Raw genomic sequence first — 24,788 nt, forward strand, 5'->3', positions numbered from 1 at the left:
CCAATCTTGCCACAGACCTCTTGAATGATGCTGTTACATGAAGATGTGCTCCCACTACAGTAAATTTGGAGGAGCAAGCCTGATATTTTGACACATCAGGTGAAAGGCCTTTTTATTTAAAAAAAGCTAACTTCTGTCATTCTGGCATCCCAAGAAATGAAGCATTCTCAGTTTGAAGTGGAGATTCTTTTGTTGCTTGCAGGTGCCTCGATTCTGAGTTATCCCTGCTGGTGACAGAGAGACCTGGTTTCCAGGTGTTTTTGGGAAGCTGTTGGACACCCAGGTGCACATGGTTGGCATATGGTTGGCTCCTGGATGACAGTGCTGTGCTGGCTTTGCAGAGCAGTGTCCTGCACTGTGGGAATCTCCTGCCATGCACTCGGTGAGGCCAAGGACTCAGCTGGACACAGATGGGGTTCCTCCCCAGCTGACACCCCACTGTCCTTCAGGGAATGGACAAAACAGGAAAGATATTAAAGACTGCTTTGGGGGAGCTCTTCTCTCCATGGGAACTGACCTAGTTTTTACTTTGAGTTAGCACAAAGACAGTTTGTGCTGGTTTTAATGCTATTAGAACTTGAACAGTGTATGCACCCACAATGCCTGAAACAGATATTCTAAACTAATAGTTCAAAATAGAGATTTTTTTCCCTTTTTTTATTTTTTTGGTCAGAGCAGAAACTACATTATTTAGCAGCCACTGGTTCTCTTCACTTTAGCTGGTAACTGAAGGAACTCATGTTTTTGATTCACAAGCTTTACATACTTCTATGTTTTATTTGACCAAATGAAGTCTGGGCAGTTTTAGGTCATTAAGACACATGGCTGCTTTTACAGGAAGCTTCCTAAGTGGATACTTACAGAAGGACAGGAACAGATAGAGCCAACACCCCTAAACAAAAAACCCCAAACCACCCCTGACTCAATCCCTTTGTCCCCTTTATGTAACTCAATGAAGAACTGTTTTTCTGAGCAGTTCAGCTGGTTCTGCCCTAAAATCCAGAAGGATTGGTGGTGTTCACTCACATCAGGAGCTTCAGTTTATTTTGTATGCAAATCTGCATTTCTGGCCCCTGTTGTGAAGGTTCAGCTCCAGAAAAAGGGATGCTGATGGTCTCACATCTCTGATTCTTCATGTTGCAAATGGACACTTCTTGTGGACAATGGTCTTGTCCATTTAGCTCAGAGAGCTTGTCAGAGGCTGTACCTGACCAGCCAGAAACCCCATTCTCACAGGTTTAGCTGATGCCTTTGGGACCTGCTCACTGTGCGCATCCCCAGTCTGGCCTGCACATGTGTTCACCCAGGTACTGTCCATTGGCAGTCACTCCAGCCCAAATCCAGATATCAAGGGAGCAGGAGGGAAATCTGGGCTTGGTTAATCTGTTGCCATCTCACACACAGGTACACTTTGCCATTTAGTGAGCAACTTGGGGGATGAGATGACTTTCAAGTGTCTAATCACTTAAAACCTGAGGAGGTTGCACGTCATCTGTGAGAGTTTGTTCAGGAAACACTGAGGATTGTGGTGAGAATAGGGAAGTGGTGCTGGGTATTAAACAAAGGATGGTATTTTGTGATGAAATCCTCTTCAGAGCAGTCTGTGGGGTGGCTGTGTTGAGCACAATGGGTTTATGGGTTTGAGCCTTACCTGTTTCTGTGTTGTTGCTGTAACACCACCACTTTGTATGATTGGCTTTTTTACCTGATCTCAGTCTTGCATGGGGGATTGGATCCTAGCGCCAAATGCAGCATGCAAGACTAGAATTGCAACTGAGGACACTTTTTAGAAAGAGTACTGATAGTCAAGTAGAGACTAGAATTCTTCCAGAAGTAATTAACTGTCCATTGACTGGGATGCTGTCTGGCCAGAGAATCTGGTTTGGCGCTTCAGAAATTTCTTTTAAAAAAGCGTCTCTGGAAATCCTTTGTGCGCACTGCTCAGAGATGTAGACTGTTCTGGAAGAGCTGATAAATGATGTGATTATTTTAACCACTCAATGCTTATTTGCTGTTCAGAGTATTGCTGCACAGGTAAGTAATAATAGCCAATTCTGGTGTGTGTTTCAGCAGGGGAGGAAGGGCAGGGGCAGGGTTGTTGCACTTGACAGCCACTGCACTTCAGGATCCTGTGCCACTGTCACCTCATTTCCCTTGGGAGAAGAGGTGAGGATTTCTACCAGAGTGACTTCATTGTAGATGTAAAGCTGAGTATATTAATCAACATTCTGCATAAAACCAGATCAGACCTTGCAGCAAGGGGAGGTTTGAATAGATGGCAACACTTCCTTCACATTAGGGACAGAGTGGTTTTGAGCAGGGATGTAAAGAGGTTTTAGGAGAATCTCCATCCTTGAGTGTCCCCAGATAGCAGCTGGACAAGACTGTGAACATCCTGATGCATTGTCACAGCTGGTCATGCTCAGTGTGGGGGTGAGGGATGTGATCCTGTATCTGTGTTGGGAATGGGATTGTCCTCTGCCCCTCCACCCCCCTCCACTTGCTACAAAGCTGATGATAAGCTCAGAAAATCATTAATTTTAGTACTATCAGGTTTTCTTCCTGGCCAATCAAAATAAACATGCCATGGATAAGGAAAGGAGGGTGCAGACACTTAGGGTAGACACAGAAATGACAATTGCCTTCTGTTATCGAGTGGTGCTGGCTGCAGCTGTCTGACATACCTGTGTGTGTGTCTGTGTGTCAGGGTCTCTTGGTCACCATCTCCCCCAGTGGGTGTCTATACACACCTGGCAGTACCCCTGTATCTGCTGGGCCACGAGTGTCTGGGTGTCTTTCAGTGTGCCCATGCCTGTGTCTTGCTGTCTGTGTGTGTATGTTGTGTAATACTGCTGCCTGATCTCAGTGGCTTCTTAGAGAGTGATTGTTTATTTATTTTCCTTTTGCCCCTCCATCCCCCAGCATTGACCCAGTGTCCTCCCCAGAGCAGAGAGGCCCCTCTGGTCAGGTCCCTGTGGCCCCACTGTCCCTCCATGGGATGGCTGCTCTGAGGTCACTGCTCTGGCTGAGCAGCCCTTTGTGGAGCTGCAAGAGCACAATCCTCACAGCGACTTTGAAAAGAAAGTTTCACACAGATAGACGGGCTGGAGACAAACACAGGCCGAGAGTCACTTTTACAAGTTTCTTTATGAAATTAAATGTTGCCCCTGGTCTGGGGGGAAAATATAGTGCAAGAAGGACTTTGTACATGCTACTGAATTCAGATATCCCTGGATGACCAGACTTTGGTCAGCTACAGCATCAACAAACACTGGATTTCTGAGCTCTGCAGACAGTTAGTGCTCACTCACACTTGAGTTGGAATGAGCTGGTGTCTTCCTTCCACTCTCACAGGATGTCTCCTACTCTAGGGAATTCAGTCAGTATGGCTTCTAACTCTCACTATGGTAAGGCAAATCTTTCTTTTTGCTAACCAAGGTTTAAATTCATTCTTTTTGGCCACCATTTGAAACTTGGGTACTTAAAGTGAGGCTCTTTATGCCAAATTTGAGGCTCTTTATGCCGTTTTTAAAAATGTCAGTAACACTCCTTGAATTTGAGGGTCTGTGGGAGTTTGCATAACAATGACGTTGCAGAGTTGAACAGCAGACTCTGACTTCTGGGAGCTAGGTTTGCAAATATTGACCTTTCTTTTAAAAAAAAAAAAAAGAAAAGAAAAATTAAACAGACAAAACAGGCATCAAGTTAACAACATCTGACAAGAACAATTACAGACTTACAAAATACACAGTTCTGATTTTTACCATAAATAAACACATTACAAACAATGAGCATTTTCATTGGCCAGGAAATATGGCAGAATGATGTAGAGACAAGAAGCTAAAGAATTGAGTATGGTATTAATTAGGCACATTTTTCTCTAACTTATGTAACTCAAACCCACTAGAGAGATTCTTCAACTTGACTCATGCTGCAGGTTGGCACAGTTTAATGTAGGACACCGTTCACCAGTGGTGTTGGACTAAAGGGAGGGAGGAGGTCACAGTGCAGTGCTCACTGTGCTCTGAGTGCCTGCAGAGGCTGCTGAGTTAGCTGGACAGGTGGAGGAGGATCATAGCTCTGAGAAATGCAGGGCACAGGGGTGGGCAGAGCAGAAGGGCTCATCCCTCCTCGTCACGGACTCTGAGCTGTTGTTCTGAGCACGGCAGTGGTCAGGGTCCATCAGCTGCCATCCCCTGTGACAGCTGCCAGCCAGCAGCGGTGGGCACAGCGGGAAGGAGCGAGTCCAAGGTCGGCTGCCAGCACAATCTCTGGGGCTGCAGCCTGTGCAGCTCCCTGCTGCCCGCTCCTGGAGCTCTGCTGCCGGGCAGTGCGGGGCCGGCTCCGGGGCACCGCTGCCCGCGGCCGTGCGAGCGCTCACCTCGGAGCCAGCGGGTCAGTCGGGCTGCAAAATAAATAGGGAAGGCGGGAGCACATGTGCCATCCTCTGTAAACACAGGGTTGGATGAACCTGGGCTCCACCTGCCGGGGCTGACGGATAAAGTGCTTTCTCAGAAGGGGTTCAGGCACAAACACGGGGCTGCCCCTATTTCCGGAAGGGTGTCAGCCTGCTGATGTTCTGCCAGAAGTTCGAGGGCTTGCGCTTGGGCTCTGCCAGCATGAAGACCTGCTGCTGAGGGAGCGTGGTGGGCAGCGTGGGGTGCTTCTGCCGCATCAGGAAGTCGTAGTAGGGCCTGGTGACAGCTGGGAGGAGGAGGAGGAGGAGATGGGAAGCATGTTAGTTGAACACAGCTCCTTCTCCCTGCTCTACCGCCTCCCCCAGTACCCATTAAAACTGCAGGGCTGTGAATTGGGTTTGTCTTAGTGCTACCCTTCCTTTAATTTATCCTCACTTTCAGCAGTGCCTTTTAAGATTAGAGCTCATGTGGAAGGCCCAGAAATGTGCTGCACAACTGCCAGGTGTTCTGCCAGCATGACAACAGAGCTAGAGAGCTGCGGCTCGGGACTGGTGACAAAGCTCACTGGTGCTTTTGGCTGTGCTGGGAGAAGCAGCTGCTGTGCAAGTGCTGCTGGCGCCTGTTACAACCTCCTGGGCTGGATTTCTGAGTAGGAATGGTCAGTGCCTGCGTGGTGGGCAAAGCTGGTCTGTGCAGTCTCCTCTAAGGGCTTTGCTCTGTTAGCGTGGTCTGGCCTCCTTCCAAACTTCCCCCTGTTTGCAGCCAAATCTTATTTCTGACCCTTTTTGACATTTAGCCAAGCTTTCTTTCAGGAGATGTGGCTGGGCTTTAAATGCTGGCTGGTTCCAGCAAGAGGAAGTGGTTGCCTCTGTGGGTTCAGAGGAAACAAAGCAACACCTCTTCCTCTGAACAAGGAAGAACAAGAGAAGGGGAAGATGGCATCAGCACTGTTGTCCTCAGCCAACTGTGCTGTGAGCACAGGAACCTTTATTTTGCTTAACTTCACTCTCCTAATTCACTCTCTGCTAATTATCCTTGTCTCTGACAGGCTGAACGAAGAGCAGCGCTCAAGCATGGTACCCACCCCCGGCACTCTGCCCAAGGTGCAGGTTTCAGAGCACGTTCCACAGGCACAGCTGTCCAGCAGGAACAGTCCCTCCTGCAGTGACCTCTGTGGCCCTCTGTGCACCATGGGGACTACTGCAAAACTTGCCTTTTCCCAAAGGGAATGCCATTCTGCTGGGAGAGGCTGTGCACTGGCCTTGGAGCAGAAGCTGCTGGGTTTTGGCAGAGTGCTGATTTTTGCAAAGTGGCTCTCCTGGAGTTAGGAATACTCTCCTGAGTCAGCCATCTGAATCTACCAGGAATTGTAGTGCAAATTGTCGCCATCTGGCCTTCTTAAGAGTTTGTTAATGCTGCTTCATGGAAACCTCTCCCTTGTAGTAAATACAGAGCTACCCCCCATTCTCACAGTGCTCCTCAGGTGTGACTCACCCTTGGGCTTTCCAGCATGGTGCTGCTTGCTGGCATTCAACATTGCCTGCTTTTTCTGCACCTCTGTGATGGAAAAACCTGGAAGATAAAGTAGATTTCTGTCAGCAGCAGCTCATCATTTGGTAGCTCAGAAGACAGGGTAGGCAAATGCCTGAGGTGCGAGGCCACAATTACTGCCAAGGCTGGGGGGGCACAGCTGTGCTGCACAACCCCCCCATGCAGGGTTTGCTGCAGGCCCCTCAGCCCATGCTGCACTGGGAAGAGAAGCCAGTCCAGGCCAGTGGTGGCTGAAATCTTTCAGATCACACCAGGCTGAATTAAGAAGGATTTGGACAAAACAACACAACACAGTGAGAACCCTTGACTGAACCTGTTCTATCTGTTCTGGACCCTACATGTAATATACTGACTATTTTGTCAGCCCTGCTTGAACTCCTGAAGACACATCAGCCTCCCTGAGGACAAACTGCAGAGATGGTTTATGGTGGTTTGCAGTTTTTTAATTGCACAGATTCATTCACAATGTGTAATTTGGCAGCCCAGAGCTGCCCTGGAGCATGGATTGGCTTCCCCACCCTTTCACTCCTCAGGCATTAGCTGATGGGTAAAAAAAAGATGAAAAACCAAAACCAATAATTTTTAAAAACCCAGTCTCCCAGCACTGCTCTTTCCATACCTGTCTCCTGGTCAAGCTGCACCTGCCTCCTCTCATTCTCAAATGCCTTCAGCCAGCGCTGTTTCTGCTCAGGCTTTTTTGCACAGAATAAATGGACTTCTTCAGTGTCTCTGCAGTACAGTTTAAATGCATTTTTCACACTGATATTGAAGTCCTTGTCTTTCCCATCTTCTACATCCAGGATTTCCATATCATCCACGTTGATCCGACTCTTGTAATACAAGATGTCCCTGCGCAGAAGGTCCTGCAAGAGAGATCACAACAGATGTTGCTGTTTCATGGGGAGGATGGAGCATTTACCCTTCCTGGTTTCATTGCAGTCCTGTAAAAGAAATGAATTCTGGATTTGAGTCTGTGGAACTGCAGCATGCTGAGCTGCTATGGGCACTGTTGGGGACCATGTGGCTTCTTGTGGCAGTGGGGTCAGGACAGGCTGGTGTTTGTGTTGGGGCCTCTCTGCTGAATGAAGCTCAGGTATTACACGTGATCCCAAATCCTCTTTAAGCCTCTGACAGAAAACACTATTCCAATCCTTCAGTTCCAGTTAAAAAGCAACAATAATGCTAATTAACTCTTGATTTTTTTGTTGACAATCAAAAGTAACTTTGAGAGCAGCAATTTTCATGCCTAATTTACCTGGAGCTACCTCCATGCTGTGGTGTATATGCAAAAAATAATTGGCACATTCACTTCTGAAATGCCAGAGGAAGGTACCATTCATTGGCTCCAAGAGGGAAGATTTCTTTTATTACTCAGCTGATGAAAACCAGCATGAGCTGTACTTACAGACTTCCATGTGCTGTTAGCATGGCCTTACTGACTGCCAAGGCCCACAGATGTTCATCAGACCTGCAGTTTTTTCTGAATACAACACTGAGGTGGAAGTTCAGATGAAAAACAAGGCAGTTAAAATAACTTGTGTGACAGTACTTATAACTGAGTTGTACAGAATAACCCCACACTAACCCCAGAAGCAGTGCAGTGCTTTTCTCTTGTGCTGTGAGAATTGGGCCAGTAGCTGATTGCTGTGCTCAGGTGCACAGAACACTCCAGGACAGCAGAGAAAAGACTGCAGAGAATGCACAGAGAAGGCTCAATGCCTGGAGCACATGAAACCAGGAAGAGTTAAGGAAACAAAGGGGTGGAGAAGGAGCTCACTTAAATCCATCAGCACAGCAGTAGCCAGCATTTATGGATTACCTTTTTGCAGCAGACAAGCTGGTGATCAAAGAGGAAGAACATCCTCTGTTGGCTCTTGGCTTGAGGGTGGGAGATCTTGGCTAATTCCCCAGAATAGATGAGTTCTGAGCTTCTGACTAGGACATCTTCTCCCTGAGAACAGCACAAAGAACAGGTTGGTCTCAGCCTCTTCTGAAAGTGGGAGCCTGAATTCCTGCTGCCAGAACTCATCTGGGAATGAGAGAGACCCACTGTGCTGGAGGACAGTCCTTGGCACATCAGGGAGACACTGCTCTTGGCACCCAGAGAATGGGAACTGAATTTGATTAGAACAATAGTGTGTTAATTTTTTTAATAACTTTTTCCAGGGAGTTTGCTCAGGAAAGCAGCTCCATCCCACACATAAAGGAGGAATATAAGCAGGGAGCTAAGAATTTAGCTTGACATTCTTGGGCAGGGAGACTATGTGTGTTTATTAAGTCTAGGATTTAGAAAATGAATATTTTGTTTCTTTTATCTAGCAAATTTTTTTAATGAGTCTACAGGGAACCTAGGTTTCCTCTGTCACTATGCCAGTTGCCTTTCTGCAATAATAACCTGGCTTATTAAGAATCAAGATGTAATTCTGCTTATCTTGAAAGTTTGAAGTCACTCAAGATAAAATGGGGGGCAAGAGAAAAAGAATAGAATTTCACTAACCTACATGCTGATTTCATTCTGCAAGGAAAAACAGGGAAGCAAAAATCCCAGGGAACATGCAAAGGCAGCTGGTCGAGTCAGGTTATATGCCAGACCTGCTCCATTGTACTAAAAGATCATAAATTTTCAAATAAAAATTAAAGACTCTCCACAAAGATGGGCAGAGAGCTGAGGTGGGGCTTGACAGTGAGATGTCACTGTAGAGAGAAGCTGCTGTAAGGGCAGAAGAGGAACTACGTGGGATTCCTTGGGCAGGGGAGTCTCTCACCTCCCAGTCCTCTATGGAGTTCTGCCACTGAGCGATTTTGTCGATGTTCTCCAGCCGCCGCTTCCTCTCGTTGATGAGCCGAGCCACATTCTTCATGGCATTTAAGGCAGCCTCCACATCCTTGAAATCCCTGGGGAGGGGCAGAACATTAGGTTTGGCAGAATGGCACGTGGGTTTTGTACCTACACTCCAGAGGAGAGCAGCCTGGCACAGAGCTGGGGATGGAGCCAGGAATTCCACCTGCAGTCTGTCCCAGCTGTTCTGTGCTGGAATCAGACACGTGCTCCTGTGGCAGCTTCTCAGACACTCACTGGTTTTGAGGCACAGATTATGGTCTGGTAACAAATCTAGGCCACCTCTGGGGAAGGGGGAAAGTAATCAAATTTAGCTACAGAGGTGTAAATATGAATTGCTGGAAGAACCTCTAGTTTCTCATTTTCTTTTTGCAACATAATACAACATGCTCATAATGCTGCTGTTCCCATGCAGGGACAGGGCTGTGGTGCAGAGGTGAAGCAGTTCAACAGTAACTGGCTTGTTTCAAACAGGAGCTGATGGTTTATCTGGCAGGGTAGGACAGAGGCTCATCTGCCCTCCCCCACACACCATCTGTGGCCACCAGCTAGTTCTGCTGAGTTCAGAGCGGCTGGGAAGTAGCTGAGCTGCACAACTTGGCTCTAAGGCAACTATCAAAACATCTGTGCACTTCCCTTAAGAAGCTTTCTGCTCTGAGGTCAGCTCCAGACAACGCGCTTAGAGATTTAACAAGACATGCTTAAAACCGTTCTGGGAAGTACCAGGGCTGCAATTAGGAAGGTGAAATTAAGTCAAACCACAAAGGACCACTATCAACATTTTCATACAGAATTTTCATGTTTTCAGATACTTAATTAAGTGACAGTTATTTGAGCCAAAGGCAGTGCCTTCACCCTGAAAGCGAGTGATGGATTTGGAGGCTCTGGAGCTGAGGGGGGCACCAAGCATGCATGGCTGGACTGGTGCAGGGCACAACTTCCCACTGGGAAGCTGTATGGACACTTTGGGATAAATTCAACCAATGCTTTTGGAGGCAAAGTTCTCAACACCACCACCAGAAACACGTAGCTCTAAAGTACGTATGTGCTGGTATGGCAGATACTGAGCCAAATAAAATAGAAAAGGGCCATTATAAAGTGGACCTTTTAACTCAGTCTGTGACAGGAAAGCTCAGTGTAGTGGAAAATTATGTACTTGACATAAACCGTTTTTCCTGGTTTCTACAAGGTAACCTGTAAGAATTGTGGTGTTGGCTGCAGTTAGCCACTGCTCTCCAAGCAAGATTCAGCAGGAGCCCATTTCCAGGAGAGCAGCCTGGCTCCTTCCCTCCCCCCTCACTGGCCTACCTGTGCTGGGGGTTGGTGTACTTGAGCAGCTCAGCCAGCTGCAGGGGGTATTTGCAGATTTTCTGCACGGGGGTGAGCAGGAAGCCATCCAGGGAGATGTCGATCATCTTCTGCAGCAGCCGGCAGGCCTCGAAGAAGTAAACGTACTTGTTCACCTTGGTGAGGCGCGACAGCTCCATGCAGGCGTTGGGGTGGTTGTTGCAGTACTCAGAGTAGATCTGAAACTCTGTTTGCTGCAAGGGACAGAGAGGGATTTACTGCCCCTGTTTCCCAGGCCATGCCCTGGCACAGACTCCTCTGTGTGTTTGGGGATTTGTACCCTGTCACTGGACCCCTTTGGGGATTTGTATCCTCCCCAGGCTTCTCGAGACCAGACACCTAAAGCTGGGGGTGGGCAGGGTGTGTTACACATTCAGCACCTGCAGCTCATCTGAGAGACCCAGACATTCCCACATACCTGGTCTGGGCTCAGCAGAATGCTTTTAGTGCCCACACCAGCCACACCTGATCCTGCACTGACCTGAAAATAGCATCACTGCAAACTCACTGCAAAATACCTGAAAATCACGGCAAACTCAGTCCCCCTCAAGATTTCGAAACCTTCCTACGTTTTCCCTGAAGTACGAAGGTCTGGCCTGGATTAGAGTGTTCAGAAGGTGAGGTACTTGGAAATGCTCTTTCCACAGCCACACAAGCTACAGGGTATTTCTTTGGGAAGTGGGGAGTGGTTGAACAGGGCCAGGGTGGGGGGTGGTGGCATTTAATTTGATTGGATGGGTCTTTTTAAAGAAAGCTTCAGTTCTGTCAGATAAACTTCTAAATCATCTGGTTTAATCATGCTCAGCTACCCCTTTCCCATTAAGTCAAATTTACTTACATATTCCAAGAAGCACGAGCCAACCTCACTCAAATGTGGGTGGTCTTTGTTAAATTTCTTCTCTAATGCTTTAACAAATTTCTTCTGGCACCTGTAGATGTCCTCAATATTCCCAAAGATTGTCTTCAGCTGTTCTTCTGTAAACATGTCTGCTCTTTTGCGGCACTGCTTAATGTAACCCTAGGAGAAAACCAAATCAGAAAGCTTCCTGGGCACCTGCTCTGTGGTAACAGAAAGCCTCAAGGACTGCAGTCGGGTGTACATCACATTCCTGCAGAGATGTACCCATCTTTAACTATTATTTCCTCTAATGATCCCCTAAACGTGGTAGAAATGGAAGCTGCCACAGACTCGCGGTGGGATGCTGCAGCCCACACCTGAAGGAGTCACAGAGCTGCTTTGTCTCTTGCTGAAAAAGCCTTTTTGTGTCTGCAGGCAGTGGGGTGCTCTGAGCCCAGCACTGCTGGATTTAGACCAGTTAAGTGCAGTTGTGGAACTGGTTTGGGTGCCCGTGTGAGGAGCTGATGACTGACTCCAGGCACAGGAGAGCTCCGAGGGGCAGGAGAGGTTTGTTTGTAACTGTGTGTGCTCTTTGCCCCAGCTGCCTCTGCTGCAGCCACTACACTTTGGTACCATTGCAGCAGAGACTTCTGTTCCTGCAAAAATTCCACCTGCCTTCACTCCCCCTGTGTACAGGATGGATCTGTTTTAAAGGAGGTGTCACAATATTCTACATATTTGACAGTAAAGGACCCAATTGGCTGAGCAACCTCAGTTTGGATCTGAGCATGACTTGCCTGAAGGCTGGAGTTGTTGATTATATTACCCCAGAACAGATATTAGAGAGGACAGCAGTGCTAGACATTTACTTTTCTCTGGCTTGGGAAATTCAATTAATTCCATTTAATCAGAGCACAAGTGAGTGCTCCAAATGCAGAGGCGTTTGGGATTTTGCTGTAATAAATTGTCTTCTGTTTTTTGAGCATATAATGGCATTCAGCAGAACTGATGAAAATACAGTCTCGTTTTCAGAAAAGTTACCTGCTTAGGGTCCCTTTCTGAGCAAGAATGGGACACAGTCCATTATCTTCAGCCAAGTTCTTACAGTCCCTTCCCCCTTTATTCCTTACCTCACAAATGTCCTTCAGGTGCTTGATGTAGTCTCTCTCTGTGCTTATGATCTCATTGATGACGTTGGTCCTCATTTGGTCTTTGGTGGTCTGGCCCATCCCAAAGCGTCGGGAGTCGTCCTCTTTTCCCCCCTCTACCTTCAGGGGATAATCTTCCATGGGCTCATCCTGGTTTACTCGCAGCTGTGCAGGCACACAAGATGTTCACTGCTCCTACTGCTAAACACAGCTCTGCCACTGGACTGGGTGGGCAGACAAACACTGAGCTGGGACAAGGTGTGAAGAGGGTGTGTGGATTGCCTGGAAACATTTTCCCCTCGGGGAAGCTGAGACCAGACAGTCACTTTGGGGAGGGTCCTTTCAAGCCACATGGCAGCTGCTCCCACCGTGACACGGGTGGTTTTAAGCAGGCATTTCTTGTGGACTGAAGTCACAGGAATAATATGGAATCCTTCAGGAAGAATACATAGAAAATCAGGACAAAAATGGTTTATGGAGTGAAATTTTCTTAAATATTTGAAGGAACACTTCGGGAGGGAGGGGAGAACCAGTAAATGGTTGGGTTTTTATCTGCTTTATTGTTCTCATACTGTAGGTAACAGATGGCCCCTCGGTGTCTGCTTCCCCAGGATTATTTAAAGTGATAAAGTAAAAGCAGCTGCCTGTGGGCACCACCGTGGGCAAGAGGGGCACTACAGGCAGGGCTGTGGGGGGCTCCAGGCCCCCATCAAATGGCAGCACAGGGAAACACCGAGCTGGGAGCTTAAAGCTGCCACAACCGGGGCATTTCACTCAGGAACTCTCTTTTCTGTGGTACTGTTGTAGCTCCTGGAGTGCCCGAGGGAGGACTCTGTACATGGCTCAAAGGGTCCATCCCAGCACAGTGAAGGACAGGAAGTTAAAACACACATAATTATCAGAATTTTTAGTGCAATCACACAGACTGCTTTAAACTTTTAATGTCGTTTCTTCTAGGTTCTGTAACTTACCACTTGATACAAATACACCTTTATATAAAAACCAGTGCACACCACTCCCTTTGCCAACACAGGCACAGATTACATTTACTCACTGCTGAAGCCCTCAAGATGTGCAATCCTGGTTCTCCTTCAGTGTGAGCAAGACATCGGCCTGAAACTCTGTGGAGTGACAGAGTCCTGCAGTGTCACCCAAACCCCCAGACACAGCAGCCCTCCCTGCAGTGAGCTTCAGAGGAGTGAATTAGCAGGAAATCTTCACCTGGATGCTTGAATAAGTGCTGTGATTCCTGCCTTAAAAGAATTTCTTACTCTGCATCGCTAATGCCTAGTACTAATCTGCCTTACTCTAAGATACTATGACAAGTTTTTGCCAGCCAGGACAATTCAATTTACCAGTAACATGAAAGAAAAAAAGTCTGTGTTTTCATTGCAAAAAAAAAAGCAGCGCTGAGGGCTTGGTAATCTTGCAAAACATTCCACTGTTTGTAATAATTACCCAGCTGAGACCACCTCCTGCAACCTATAACAAAGCATTTCAAAACTGCCCCACTTCTCCAAGGACTTGTGCTACAGACACCAGATGACCTCGTGTCACCTCCTTTCATGCTTCACCTGGTTTTGGGTCACTTGTGATCTGAAGTGACCTGGATAAAGAGCTAAAGGGCTGAGAATCCCTGCCCTTGGGCACCTAATTGCCTTTGCAGCGCTGAGGAGCCTGCCCCGAGGTGCTGAAAGCTGTCAGGCACCCACAGCACAGTCACAGCCAGGAGAAAGGAAAAAAGCCTTTCTCCTCACAGCAGGACAGCGGAGCACAGCAGTTACCACCCTGCCACACTCCTGGTTTCCCCCCTGCTTGCCCTGAGAGTTCAGATGTGTTTCAGAAAGTTCTGCTGGAAATGAAGCCTCTGCAGTGAGCAGTTGGGACTGTCTGGGCTGGTCTGCACAGCTCTTCTGTGTGGCCTTTGTAGCTGGCACCAGGGGACAGCCTCGGTCTGTCACTCACAAAGCACCGAGTGTCTCAGCCTGCCCCAGATGACCGCCGAGACGTTTTTTGTGTTTTTCTCCTCCATTTTTAGTGCCTGGCATCCAGTGCTGTGTGCCAGCCCAGCAGCCTGGGCCAGGTGGGTGCATCCTCTGAGCCCAGCCCCAGCTGGAGAGAGGTGCCTTTGCAGCCATGCTCATCTCTATTGTCTGAGTGGACAGCGGAGGGAAGATCTCTGCCAGCTGCATCAGGGATTCCTCCAGGAGAGTGCTGCTTGCTCCTGGAAGCAGATGCCATGTGCTTGGGCACAAATCAGCCAATATACAGATGGGTATGCAGGAGCCAGGCTGCACAGCACCAAACAGGGCAGCTCCCCAGCTGGCACAGCTCAGCTCAGCTCTCCTCCAGTCTGGAGCTGAACCCTTTGCCCTGATTTGCTCATGTAGAGGAAGTTCTCCACACTGGTGGCTGCTCAGCCAGGAGGGCACCCTGTTCCATAGCCTCTTGTAGAGGAATACTAACAAGACATGCTGAACCATCTCCAACAGGGAAGGGCCTTAGGAGTCACCACAGAACATTAAACCTGGAGAAAAAGAACAAACTCCTGCTGCTAATACAGAGGGCACAAAGAAAGATCACGGTCTTACCCGAACAAAGCTGGCTGGGAACCAGCCTTCACTGTCCAGAATCCTCCCCCACCACCACTCCTTGTTGGTGGCATCCATTACTTCGATGACATCGCCGGCCTTGAATCCCAGCTCCTGGTCATCCATGGTGACGTGGTCCCAGAGAGCTTCTGCGTACACCACGCTGCCATCGCTGATGAGCTGTGGGCAGAGCAGTCCCTGTCAGTCCCTCCTGGGCAGCAGCACCGTGTGCCAGCGTGCTGCCAGCTCTGTGCCCCCCATGAGCAATGAGAGTTGGTGCAAGGCTGGCAGTTGCTTCACCTGCTCTCAACAGCATTTATTCAGAATCATTTGCACACGCTACATTTGCTACCATAAAAACATAAATTCTGGTATTTCATACTGCTGCCTTCGCCTCAGTAAACAAGGCTCGGTGGTTTCTTGTTTGTGGAGGATGCTCTGGTGCTGCCAGTGCAGCTCTGCTCAGAAAAGCCTTGAAATAAAACCTTGAGCATCAATATTTAGAGACATACTTCAGAGCAGAAAGCATTTGGAGGCCTCAGAGCTGCCCTGGAATGGGGAGAGGCTGAAGCCTTTAAGGTGGTTAAACATAGCACTTAAGACGTTTAAAATAAGACTCCTGGAGATTTTTAAGGAATTACACCGAGGAACAACAGTTATTTACTACATTCCCCAGAGGCCCCTCTCTAGGAACAACAGAACCCCCAACAATTAAAACACCCAAACCAAAACCAAAGCCCATGTGGCTGGAAGCTGCAAGGGGGCTCCTGAGCACAGTGATGCTGTGCCTGGTGCCGTTCCTGCCAGTTCCACCTCAGCTGTGGGGGAGCCAGGTAACACTTGGGTGCCACTGCAGTGTGGGCTGGTCCAGCAGGAGTGCCTGATGCCACTGCCTCATCAGCTGAGAGTCTCCCTTGGATTTCAACAACCACAGAGTACACACACAGAGCTCCCTGAGTGTACCTGGGACTGGCTGAACACCAAAGATTTGCCTGAGAAGATGGAGTGCGTACTGGGGTTCTGCTAAAAAGGATGTGCCCACTGGGGAGTGGCAGTGAAGGAAAATGGTGCAATGATCAATTATGGGAAGACAACAGGAGAAAGAGAAAAGCTGTCTGTGCCACTGTCCCAGCACTGCAGCAGTGTCACCACAGCACACAGGGCACAGGCCACCCACAGCCCCTGGGCTGCTCTGTCACCCGGAGCTATCCCCTGCTCTGGGTTACTGCTTCTGCCTCTCCACAAAGGAGACAGATGCACGTTGGGAAGGAACGTCAGGATAATCGGGAGCTGAGTAAATCAGAAGAGGGTTAACGAGGCATTTGAAAGAAAATTGAAATGCAGTCTGCCTTTGGATAACAAATGCCCCTTCACTGAACCAGAAACAGCTTAATGCAGTGTTTCCATTCTGACAAAAATAACAGGATGATGGGGAAGGAGAGGGTGAGAGGTTCCCACTTACCCACACAGCCAGTGTGTACCCAGAGCTAGGTGGGATGCAGTGCAGCTATGTATATCTCTGTGAAAGTAGGGGATGGATCCATGTGGCAGCAAAAACAAAAGGGTTATTGATGTGTTAAAAACAACAGGAGTGCCTCAGAATGGTCATGTAGAAATTAGAGCCTCTCCCCCCACCAAAAGGTGGCAGGATCAGCCCAACTGAAGTGCACTAATGCACACAGGATGGGAAACAAACAGGAGGAGCCGAAGGCTATGGTGTGGAAGGAAAACTGGGACGCAGCTGCCACCACAGCAACATGGTGGGATGATTCTCACAACTGGAGTGCTGCAGTGGGTGGCCACAAATCCTTCAGAAGGAACAGGCATGGAAGGAGAGGCAGTGGGGGAACCCTGGGTGTGAGGAAGTTTTTTGATGATGGTGATGACAGGGTTGAGTGTTCCCCCTCTCCTGAGGGGCAGCAGAGGAGCAGGCACTGATCTCTGCTCTCTGTTGCTCAGTGCCAGGACCCACAGGAATGGCCTGGAGCTGTGTCACAGCAGGTTTAGGTTGGATAGGTTAGGTTTAGGTTTAGGTTTAGGTTTAGGTTTTAGGTTCAGGTTCAGGTTTAGGTTTAGGTTGGAAAAGGTTCTTTGCCCAGAGGGTGGTGGGGCTGCCAGAACTCAAGGAACATTTGGACAATGCTGTCAGACACAGGGTGGAATTCTTGAGGTGTCTGTGCAGGGCCAGGAGTTGGACTTTGATGGTCCTTGTGTGTCCCTTCCAACTCAGGATATTCTGTGATTCTCTAAATATATTTATCCATGATCTGGATGGGGAGATTGAATGCACCCTCAGTCATTTAGAGGTTTTAGCTTTTTAACATAAAGCAGTGGCAAGCAGGGAAGAGAGTGGATGTAGAAGTGTATTTTTCCAGACTTGGCTATCAAGCTTCAGCTCCAGAAGAGCTGGGCTGTGGGTGCAGCCACTCTCACAAAGGGCTCTGCTGCTGCTTTGGGCAATCATCCCTTTGCTTTGGGACTGCAGGGACCGGTGTCTGTGTAGACCACGAGCTGAGCCCAGCTCCTGCTGCAGGGAGGGAGAGCAGTAACAGGGTGAGGGGGTGAGGAGCCGAGCACCTGGCCAGCCCTGTGGAGGGGAGCTGATTAAACACTCTGATCTCATTCTCACCTGCACTCAGGTGAGCCCCACACCAGGTCACAGCAGCTGCTGCCACGCCCTGCTCAGTTACACATCCCTGCGGGAAGGCTGCTGCTCAGGAAATGGGCAGAAGCTGCTAAACCTTTGGAGTGTGGTGGCATGCAGCAGGCTTTTCAACATCCCAGCTGTGACCAGCACATACAGAACACGGCTCTTTCTCAGACAAAATACCTTCTCTCTGTGCTGAAACATGCCAGCCTGGATCAGTGCTCTGAGTGTGATGTGCAGGCTGGCACACACACCGTGGCCATTACCAGAGACAGACTGAGTGGACTTCCTCTGGCACTGAGCTGATCACACAAACAGAGCACTGCTGATGTGAAGGCATTAATACCACGCAGTACCACGCTGTCACATCTTGGTAACGTGATGAGAAGACAAGAGACCAAGCCTGACCTTGCATTCACAGCACATAGGGCTGATACACTGAGCTCATGGAGCTCACATGGTTCTACTCAGAGTCACTGAAAGCCACAGGGCTGAGTAGAGAATCATCAGCTGCTGTTTTAATCCATTCATTAATATTAATACCTTATGTTTTCTCTATTCAACAACAGCCATAATGTGGATATGATTTGCAAAATACAGGAAGTCACAACTGTGGGATCACCAGCCTGGCCAAATAGGCAGGCAGGACACTGCCAGTTCTCATGCAAAGGAATAAATAAAATACACGTGAACAGCCAGGATTTGTTTAACTGTCAACAAACACCATGCTTCTGGGGAGGAATGATCTATATGGAATAGAGCATGAAATAAAGAGAAAAAAACCATTTCATCAGTTCTTGGGATTATCTCAATTAATGTAATACAGCAGCACTCAACAGACCTTCACGTGCTCAGGCTGGCAGGCTCTGCCTGGTCCCCTCTCTGTCCCACTCTGTGCTGGTGCAGGGCAGGGGCAGCCCTGGGTGCTGAGCAGGGTCCAGTGATCACCGTGGGCAGGGCTCTGCTTCTCTCTCCCCCCAGTTCAGGCTGTGCCTTACACTGTGTCCGTTCCAACTCCCAGGCTGATCCAAAAACACCCAATACACCCCAAGAGCCCTTTCCCAGAGCAGGCTCAGAGCCAGGACTGGCATTTCCACGGCACAGGAGCACCTATGGTGCCACACATCCCCATCCCCTGTGCTGGCCGTGGGGAAAGAGGCAGGATCCTGCTCCAGGCAGGATAAAACACACCAGCAGGGGAAAGGGTTTTGGCAAAATGTGCTGGAGGTGGCACCATCAGCCGGCTGTGCTGAGGGAGCTGCCTGGCTTCCAGGGGAGCATGGAGGGAAGGGAACGCTCCCCCTGCCAAACACGGCACCTCCTCGGCTCAACAGGCTCAGCTCACCACACTTTGATCTTTGCAATTAAAGCAAGGTTTGAAAAACAACTACTGATTTCCATATGAAACAACATTTATGTGCCTGGCTTTGTAATGTCAAGGACAACTCGGTATGTGTTCTTGAAGAGGCCCAAACAAATGTGTGATAAATGAACTTATAAAAATTAGTAGAGATCCAAATAAATATATTTGTAGCGATAATAATATAAAATATAAAGTACAGTGTGGCCCACAAGTCCTTCCCAGATCTAGTCGCGAATTCCCATTCGAGAGATAACGATCCTAGCCGGCGCCCATCAACGGAAAAGAATGAACAGGACATGGGCCATCAGGCTGACAGGGAAGGGCTCGGACGAGATACTCATCACCGGACCTGAACACCCCGCCTTGCAGGCCACTGTTGGGGAAGCAATCAGGCAGACAAAGGGAAAAAGTCCAGCCGAGATATCCATCAGCTCCAACCCGGATCCAACCATCCCATCCAGATGGCCTGAACCAAAATGAAATCAAGGAACACTCAGAACTTCTTTACATATGAGGAGACTCTGCCCGGACGTCTATTTGACTCTATTCTCCAACGCCAGGAAATCAATTCATCCAACAATCAAGGAGCCTTGGTGAATGGTGCCTGCCTGGAATTTGGCCTCAGGACACAAAATCCCTATAAAAATCCCGGACAGTCTACCCTCCTTCGTGGATTTGGGAACACCTATACCTTTGGGTATAGACCCCTGTCCACCCAGCGCTGCGCTGTTTATTTTATTGTGGTTTTTCCTCATTGTTTATTTTTATTATAAAAATTGTTTTATAATAAATTGTTCTTTTATTTAACCCAAATTTGCCTTTGCATTTATAACAGATTGGTGCCGTGACTCGGATCGGAGAAACTGCGGGGAATCTCACTGCCCAGGACGGGTACCCCCGCTGATTTTGGCGGCCTGGTGAGTTGAGAACCCCCGTAGCTCGTTCCGACGTCTGAACCAAATTTAGGCTGAGATAAAAACCACAATAAAAAGGAAAAGGATCCGGATCGGAGAGCTCGGGAAGGCACGGAGCCTTCGGGAAGCCGCGGCTTGTTTTGCTCGTAAAACGTCTAGTGTGCACAAAGACACCCACGCAGGAAAATAGCTGTAAGTACTGCTGGTTGAGCGGGCGATCGGGCGAGTGTGTGAGACGTGATCTGATCACGAAGCGAGTGCGGACTTCAAGGCCGCGTTTCCATCCTCCCGCGAGGGAATTGGCCGGCCGCAAAGGAAGCGATACAGAGTGAAAGTTTTTTTTCTCGACACACACTTGTAAAAACCTGAGGCCAAAGGGTGTCTCGGGGGACTGATCGCAAGGAACTAAAAGGGGAAGGATACGTCCTGTCGAGCTCGGGAACTGGTAAACCCTTTTAGTTAACGGACCCAGGTAGAGGTCCGGAAGAGGATCAAAAGTACCGATTACAAGAGACCTCAGCTCAGCTCGCTGAAGGGTGAGTATCGGCAAAATTTTGATTCCTAGAGTAAGTACACAACGCAGAAACAGATATCGACTCCCGGAGAAGTCGAAGACAGGTAAGAAAATATATTTGCGAAGTATGGGGCAGAAAAAGAGTAAGCTTCAAAGAAGAAGCACAGGGAAAAATTCCTCCGATCAGGGGGAGGAATCACCAGACATCCCGCTGGAAAGTCCCTTGGGGTGGATGCTAAAACACTGGGAAGATTGTCCCCAGAGGAAGGAGAAATCAAAGGCAAAATTGATACATTATTGTATGGAGGTTTGGGGAGGACAGGAGTTGAGAAGTCATCTCACTTGGCCAGTGTTAGGCACATTTGAAAATGGACGTGTAATAAGTTATTCTCCTATGTGGAGAACAAGGTCCCCTCAGATCCTGAGGAGAGGGAATATGCTAAGCTCTGGGTAAACGTCAGAGTAGGGCTATTCCCAATAAAACAAAAAGAAAAACGTGAGTCGAGAGCTGAGTCCTGGGAACCCCTCGATCACTTACCACCCCCATATCGTGGACCGGCAGGACCTTCCTCTGCAGATCAAGTGGTGCCTTCAGCACCCTTGGGCCCCCAAGACCAACCCACTGAGATACGTGTGTCTCAAGCGGGAGACTCGGGGCCAGCAGCGATGCCGGCAGCCCTTCCCCTTTCCCCGCCTGCAAACACCGTAGCCACAGCAGCCTCTTCGGAGGTTTCTCCTGCACAAGGCTGGGGATCACCCTATCCGTCCCTGCCGGTCCAGCCGCCACTACCGGGACCCTCCCATACAACGGAGGGGATCCCTCCCTTCAGCCGGGTGGCGGCAGAATTCCCACAATTGATAACGGGGAGGCAACCCACAATCACCAACTCCCCTCCCGCAAGTAGAACCCGTTTAAGAGCGAGAATGATGGATAATGAATGGGGAGAGAGTGAAGAGGGGCACCGGTTGTTCCCTCTTAGGGAAGTACCGACGGCCCCGGGAGTGATCGGTTTTGTGAATGTACCCCTTAACTCTGGAGATGTAAGGGCATTTAAGAAAGAGATGGGGCGGTTGTTGGATGATCCTTTTGGTGTGGCTGAAAGGTTAGACGAATTTTTAGGGAGTAGTATTTATACCTTTGACGATCTTATGGCAATCCTGAGATCATTGTTTAATCAGGAGGAAAGAGAGATGATTAAACAAGCCGGTATCAGAGACTGGGACAGACGCAATCCACAGGGGATGCCAGGTAACCAGAAATGGCCTAGTGTAAGCCCGAGCTGGAATGCACAGACGGAGGAAGGCAGACGGAACATGATGGATTTAAGGAGCATAATTGTACAAGGTATAAGAGAAGCGGTCCCTAGGGGCCAGAATATTAGCAAAGTTTTTGGAGAGTGTCAAGGAAAAGAGGAACCACCCACTGAATGGATCGAGAGATTACGGCGAAGTTTACAGATTTACTCTGGGACTGACCCGAACTCTCCTGTGGGGGAGGTTCTGTTAAAAACACAATTCGTTGCTAAATCTTGGGAGGACATTAGGAGAAAATTAGAAAAGATTGAGGGGTGGCAAGATAAAAGCCTCCAGGAGCTCCTAAGGGGAGCTCAAAAAGTATACATGAGGAGAGAAGATGAGAAGCAGAAATTGCAAGCTAAGGTTTTAGTAACTGCGGTAAAAGAGGTCCAGAAACAAGAGCAGATGCAGGGTAAGTTTAAAACACTACCCGGAAAAGTCGAGGTTCTCACCGGGCAGCCCCGGCCCCACGGAGAGAACCCCCTGAATGCTACTACTGTAAACAGGTAGGACACGTTCAGCAGAATTGTAAACAAAGAATAAAAGATGAGAAAATTTTTCAGGAGGATTAGGGGTGTCAGGGGCTCTTTAATTTGGGGACCGGAACATCCAAGGAGCCCTTGATAAAATTAAAAGTGGGACCCCAACGACAGGAGGTAAGTTTTCTTGTGGATACTGGGGCAGAGAGAAGTACCCTGCAGAAATTGCCATACGGATGTGTGGCTAGCAGAGAAAAAGTTTTTGTAATCGGTGCAAAGGGAGACCCCTTTGAAGTGCCTGTAATAAAGGATGTGGAAATAGAATCTGAAAATAAAATTTGCTTAGGGAATTTACTATTAGTGGAAGAAGCAGATTACAATTTGTTGGGAAGGGACATGATTGTCGCTTTAAGAATTAATATCATGATTAAAAATTCTGAATTGGTGGTGAAAATATTTAAGTTGACTCCTAAAGATGAGGAGAAAATAAACCCTGAAGTATGACATTCAAAGGGAGAGGTAGGAAAGCTAGATATCAAACCTATCAAAATAGAAATCGAGAACTCTGAGGACCCTATAAGGGTTAAACAATATCCCATCCCGATGGAGGGGAGAAGGGGGTTGAAACAAATAATTGATGACCTCCTAAAAGGGGGTACTTTAGAGCCTTGCATGTCTCAACACAACACCCCCATCCTGGCTGTAAAGAAGACGGATGGCAGTTTCCGATTGGTCCAGGACCTACGAGCGGTAAACGCTAGGACCCGGACTAGATTCCCGGTGGTGGCCAACCCCTATACTTTACTAAATAGACTCACACCAGAAGATGTGTGGTATAGTGTGATTGATTTGAAAGATGCTTTTTGGACTTGCCCTCTGGATGAAAGGAGTAGAGATTATTTTGCATTTCAGTGGGAGGACCCAGATACAAACCGTAAGCAACAGCTAAGGTGGACGGTCCTCCCCCAGGGGTTTGTGGAGTCTCCGAACCTTTTCGGGCAAGCTTTAGAACAAATGTTAACCCAATTTGCTCTTGAGGACAGGACAAAGCTTTTGCAGTATGTAGATGACTTGCTAATAGCTAGACCGACTGAAGAGAGCGTGAGGAAAAGCACGATTGCCTTGTTAAACTTTCTAGGAAAGAAAGGTTTGAAAGTATCAAAATCCAAGCTGCAATTCACAGAGCCCGAAATAAAATACCTCGGACATTGGATATCTCAAGGAAAAAAATTGGACCCGGAGAGGGTAGCAGACATCCTTGCATTGCCTGCACCAAAAACAAAAAGGCAAATTAGACAAATTCTAGGGCTCTTGGGATATTGCAGGCAGTGGATTGAGGGTTTCAGTGAAAAAGTGAAGTTTTTGTATGAAAGATTAAACACTGACAGGCTGAAGTGGACTGAACAAGATGAGTCTAATTTCCAGAAATTAAAAACTGTTCTTATGACTGCCCCGGTACTAACTCTACCAGATACGAATAAAGAATTCCAGTTGTTTGTGGATGTGAGTGGACAAACAGCACAGGGAGTCCTGACTCAGGAATGGGCAGACAAAAGGAAGCCTATTGGCTTCAAAGATCTTAGATCCAATCAGTCGGGGTTGGCCTACGTGTTTACAAGCAATTGTAGCAGTGGCTCTGTTAGTGGGAGAAGCAAAGAAAATAACTTTTCCTCCCCTGGTAGTTTACACTCCCCACGACGTGAGAAACATATTGCAGCAAAAAGCAGAGAAGTGGCTGACTGATTCCAGGCTTCTAAAATATGAAGCCATCTTAATCAGCTTACCCGGTTTAGAATTGAAAACCACTGCACAAAAATCCTGCTCAGTTCCTATTCAGAAAAATTAGTACATGATTGTTCTGAGATCGTAGAGCTGCAGACCAGATAAGTTACATCAACGCAAACTGTGATTGTTTTCCATTTATACATTTTAAATGTGCTTATTGTAAACAAATTTGAGTAACCCACTGTTGGGGAGAGTACAAGTCTAAGGGATTGTGTACCGATTGTCTGACTAAAGAACAGGAGCTGACTAGCCGTTTCTTAATACTTGTCACCCGGGTGGGGTTTTTAGAACTTGACTCTCCTGAGTGGTACCTGCTTTTTCAAAAGGGGATTAGAGGTAAACTAGACTCCAAGGCAGAAACTTTAGAAATTGAGTGCCGAAAGACAGTCAAGGTACCGTGCAGGACAGACACGATTAAGTCGTCTCGGTGGGCTGCTTTCAAGAGAAGGTACGCCATAAAGACTACAAGGGCCCCTGAAGAATATCCTTGCTGCCGAGAAGATGGTAATCCCCGCCGTATATTTCTATACGGGCGAAGGGCAAAGCAGAGGGGTACGCTGGTGGGGAATCCTGACTGTCCTGAGTCTAGCCATGTGCTTGGCCGAGGGAATGATTCCCGAGGTACCTCCGGGGGAGCCTCTCCTGGGGAAGTGTGAGCAGTGTCAGACTGCCACAGATACCAGACGAATAGTTAACTACTGTCCTCCGGAACGACAAAAGGAGTTTTGTTTGTCTAACGGCACTCAGTATAATCTTTGTGAATTAAAGGGGGAGGTCTGGTGTTACCACTCAGGGGCAAGTTTTAAGGACGGGCAGTCTAAAACTCCTATGAGAAAAAAAACTAAAGCTACCCACTTCAGGTATAGGAGAGAAGTGGGAATGCTCCCTCCAATTCCAATCTGCAGCCAATGTAACAAAACTGTCTGAATAGGAAGAAAAAGACAATCCACCTTTTAGCATATTATAAAATCAACCCTTTATGTTACAATAAAGCAAACTTAAAAATGTGTACCATGGGGGGGAAAGTGTATTGGGAAGGTAAAAATTTAAAACATGAA

At 48.1% G+C, this 24,788-nt stretch overlaps 1 protein-coding gene across 5 annotated transcripts in view; it reads right to left on the bottom strand.

Annotated features, from left to right (window-relative positions):
- Positions 1-3,128: 3,128 nt before the first annotated feature.
- ARHGEF4 (Rho guanine nucleotide exchange factor 4) overlaps positions 3,129-24,788 on the bottom strand; it is a 214,277-nt gene continuing 192,617 nt past the window's right edge. For all 5 annotated transcript variants that reach the window (XM_088060802.1, XM_005529614.3, XM_088060805.1 and 2 more), the window contains 9 exons: positions 14,733-14,912; positions 12,124-12,306; positions 10,994-11,173; positions 10,117-10,349; positions 8,735-8,864; positions 7,789-7,920; positions 6,589-6,832; positions 5,913-5,990; positions 3,129-4,704 (listed from right to left, as the gene is read on the bottom strand). In XM_088060802.1, coding sequence (XP_087916928.1) covers positions 4,547-4,704; positions 5,913-5,990; positions 6,589-6,832; positions 7,789-7,920; positions 8,735-8,864; positions 10,117-10,349; positions 10,994-11,173; positions 12,124-12,306; positions 14,733-14,912 — 1,518 coding nt within the window. In that variant the 3' untranslated portion in view covers positions 3,129-4,546. The remainder of the gene's footprint in view (positions 4,705-5,912; positions 5,991-6,588; positions 6,833-7,788; positions 7,921-8,734; positions 8,865-10,116; positions 10,350-10,993; positions 11,174-12,123; positions 12,307-14,732; positions 14,913-24,788) is intronic.

Source organism: Pseudopodoces humilis, chromosome 11 (assembly GCF_049639895.1).
Source record: "Pseudopodoces humilis isolate 2021_Gansu_Grassland_sample_001 chromosome 11, ASM4963989v1, whole genome shotgun sequence".
Classification (NCBI taxonomy): domain Eukaryota; kingdom Metazoa; phylum Chordata; class Aves; order Passeriformes; family Paridae; genus Pseudopodoces; species Pseudopodoces humilis.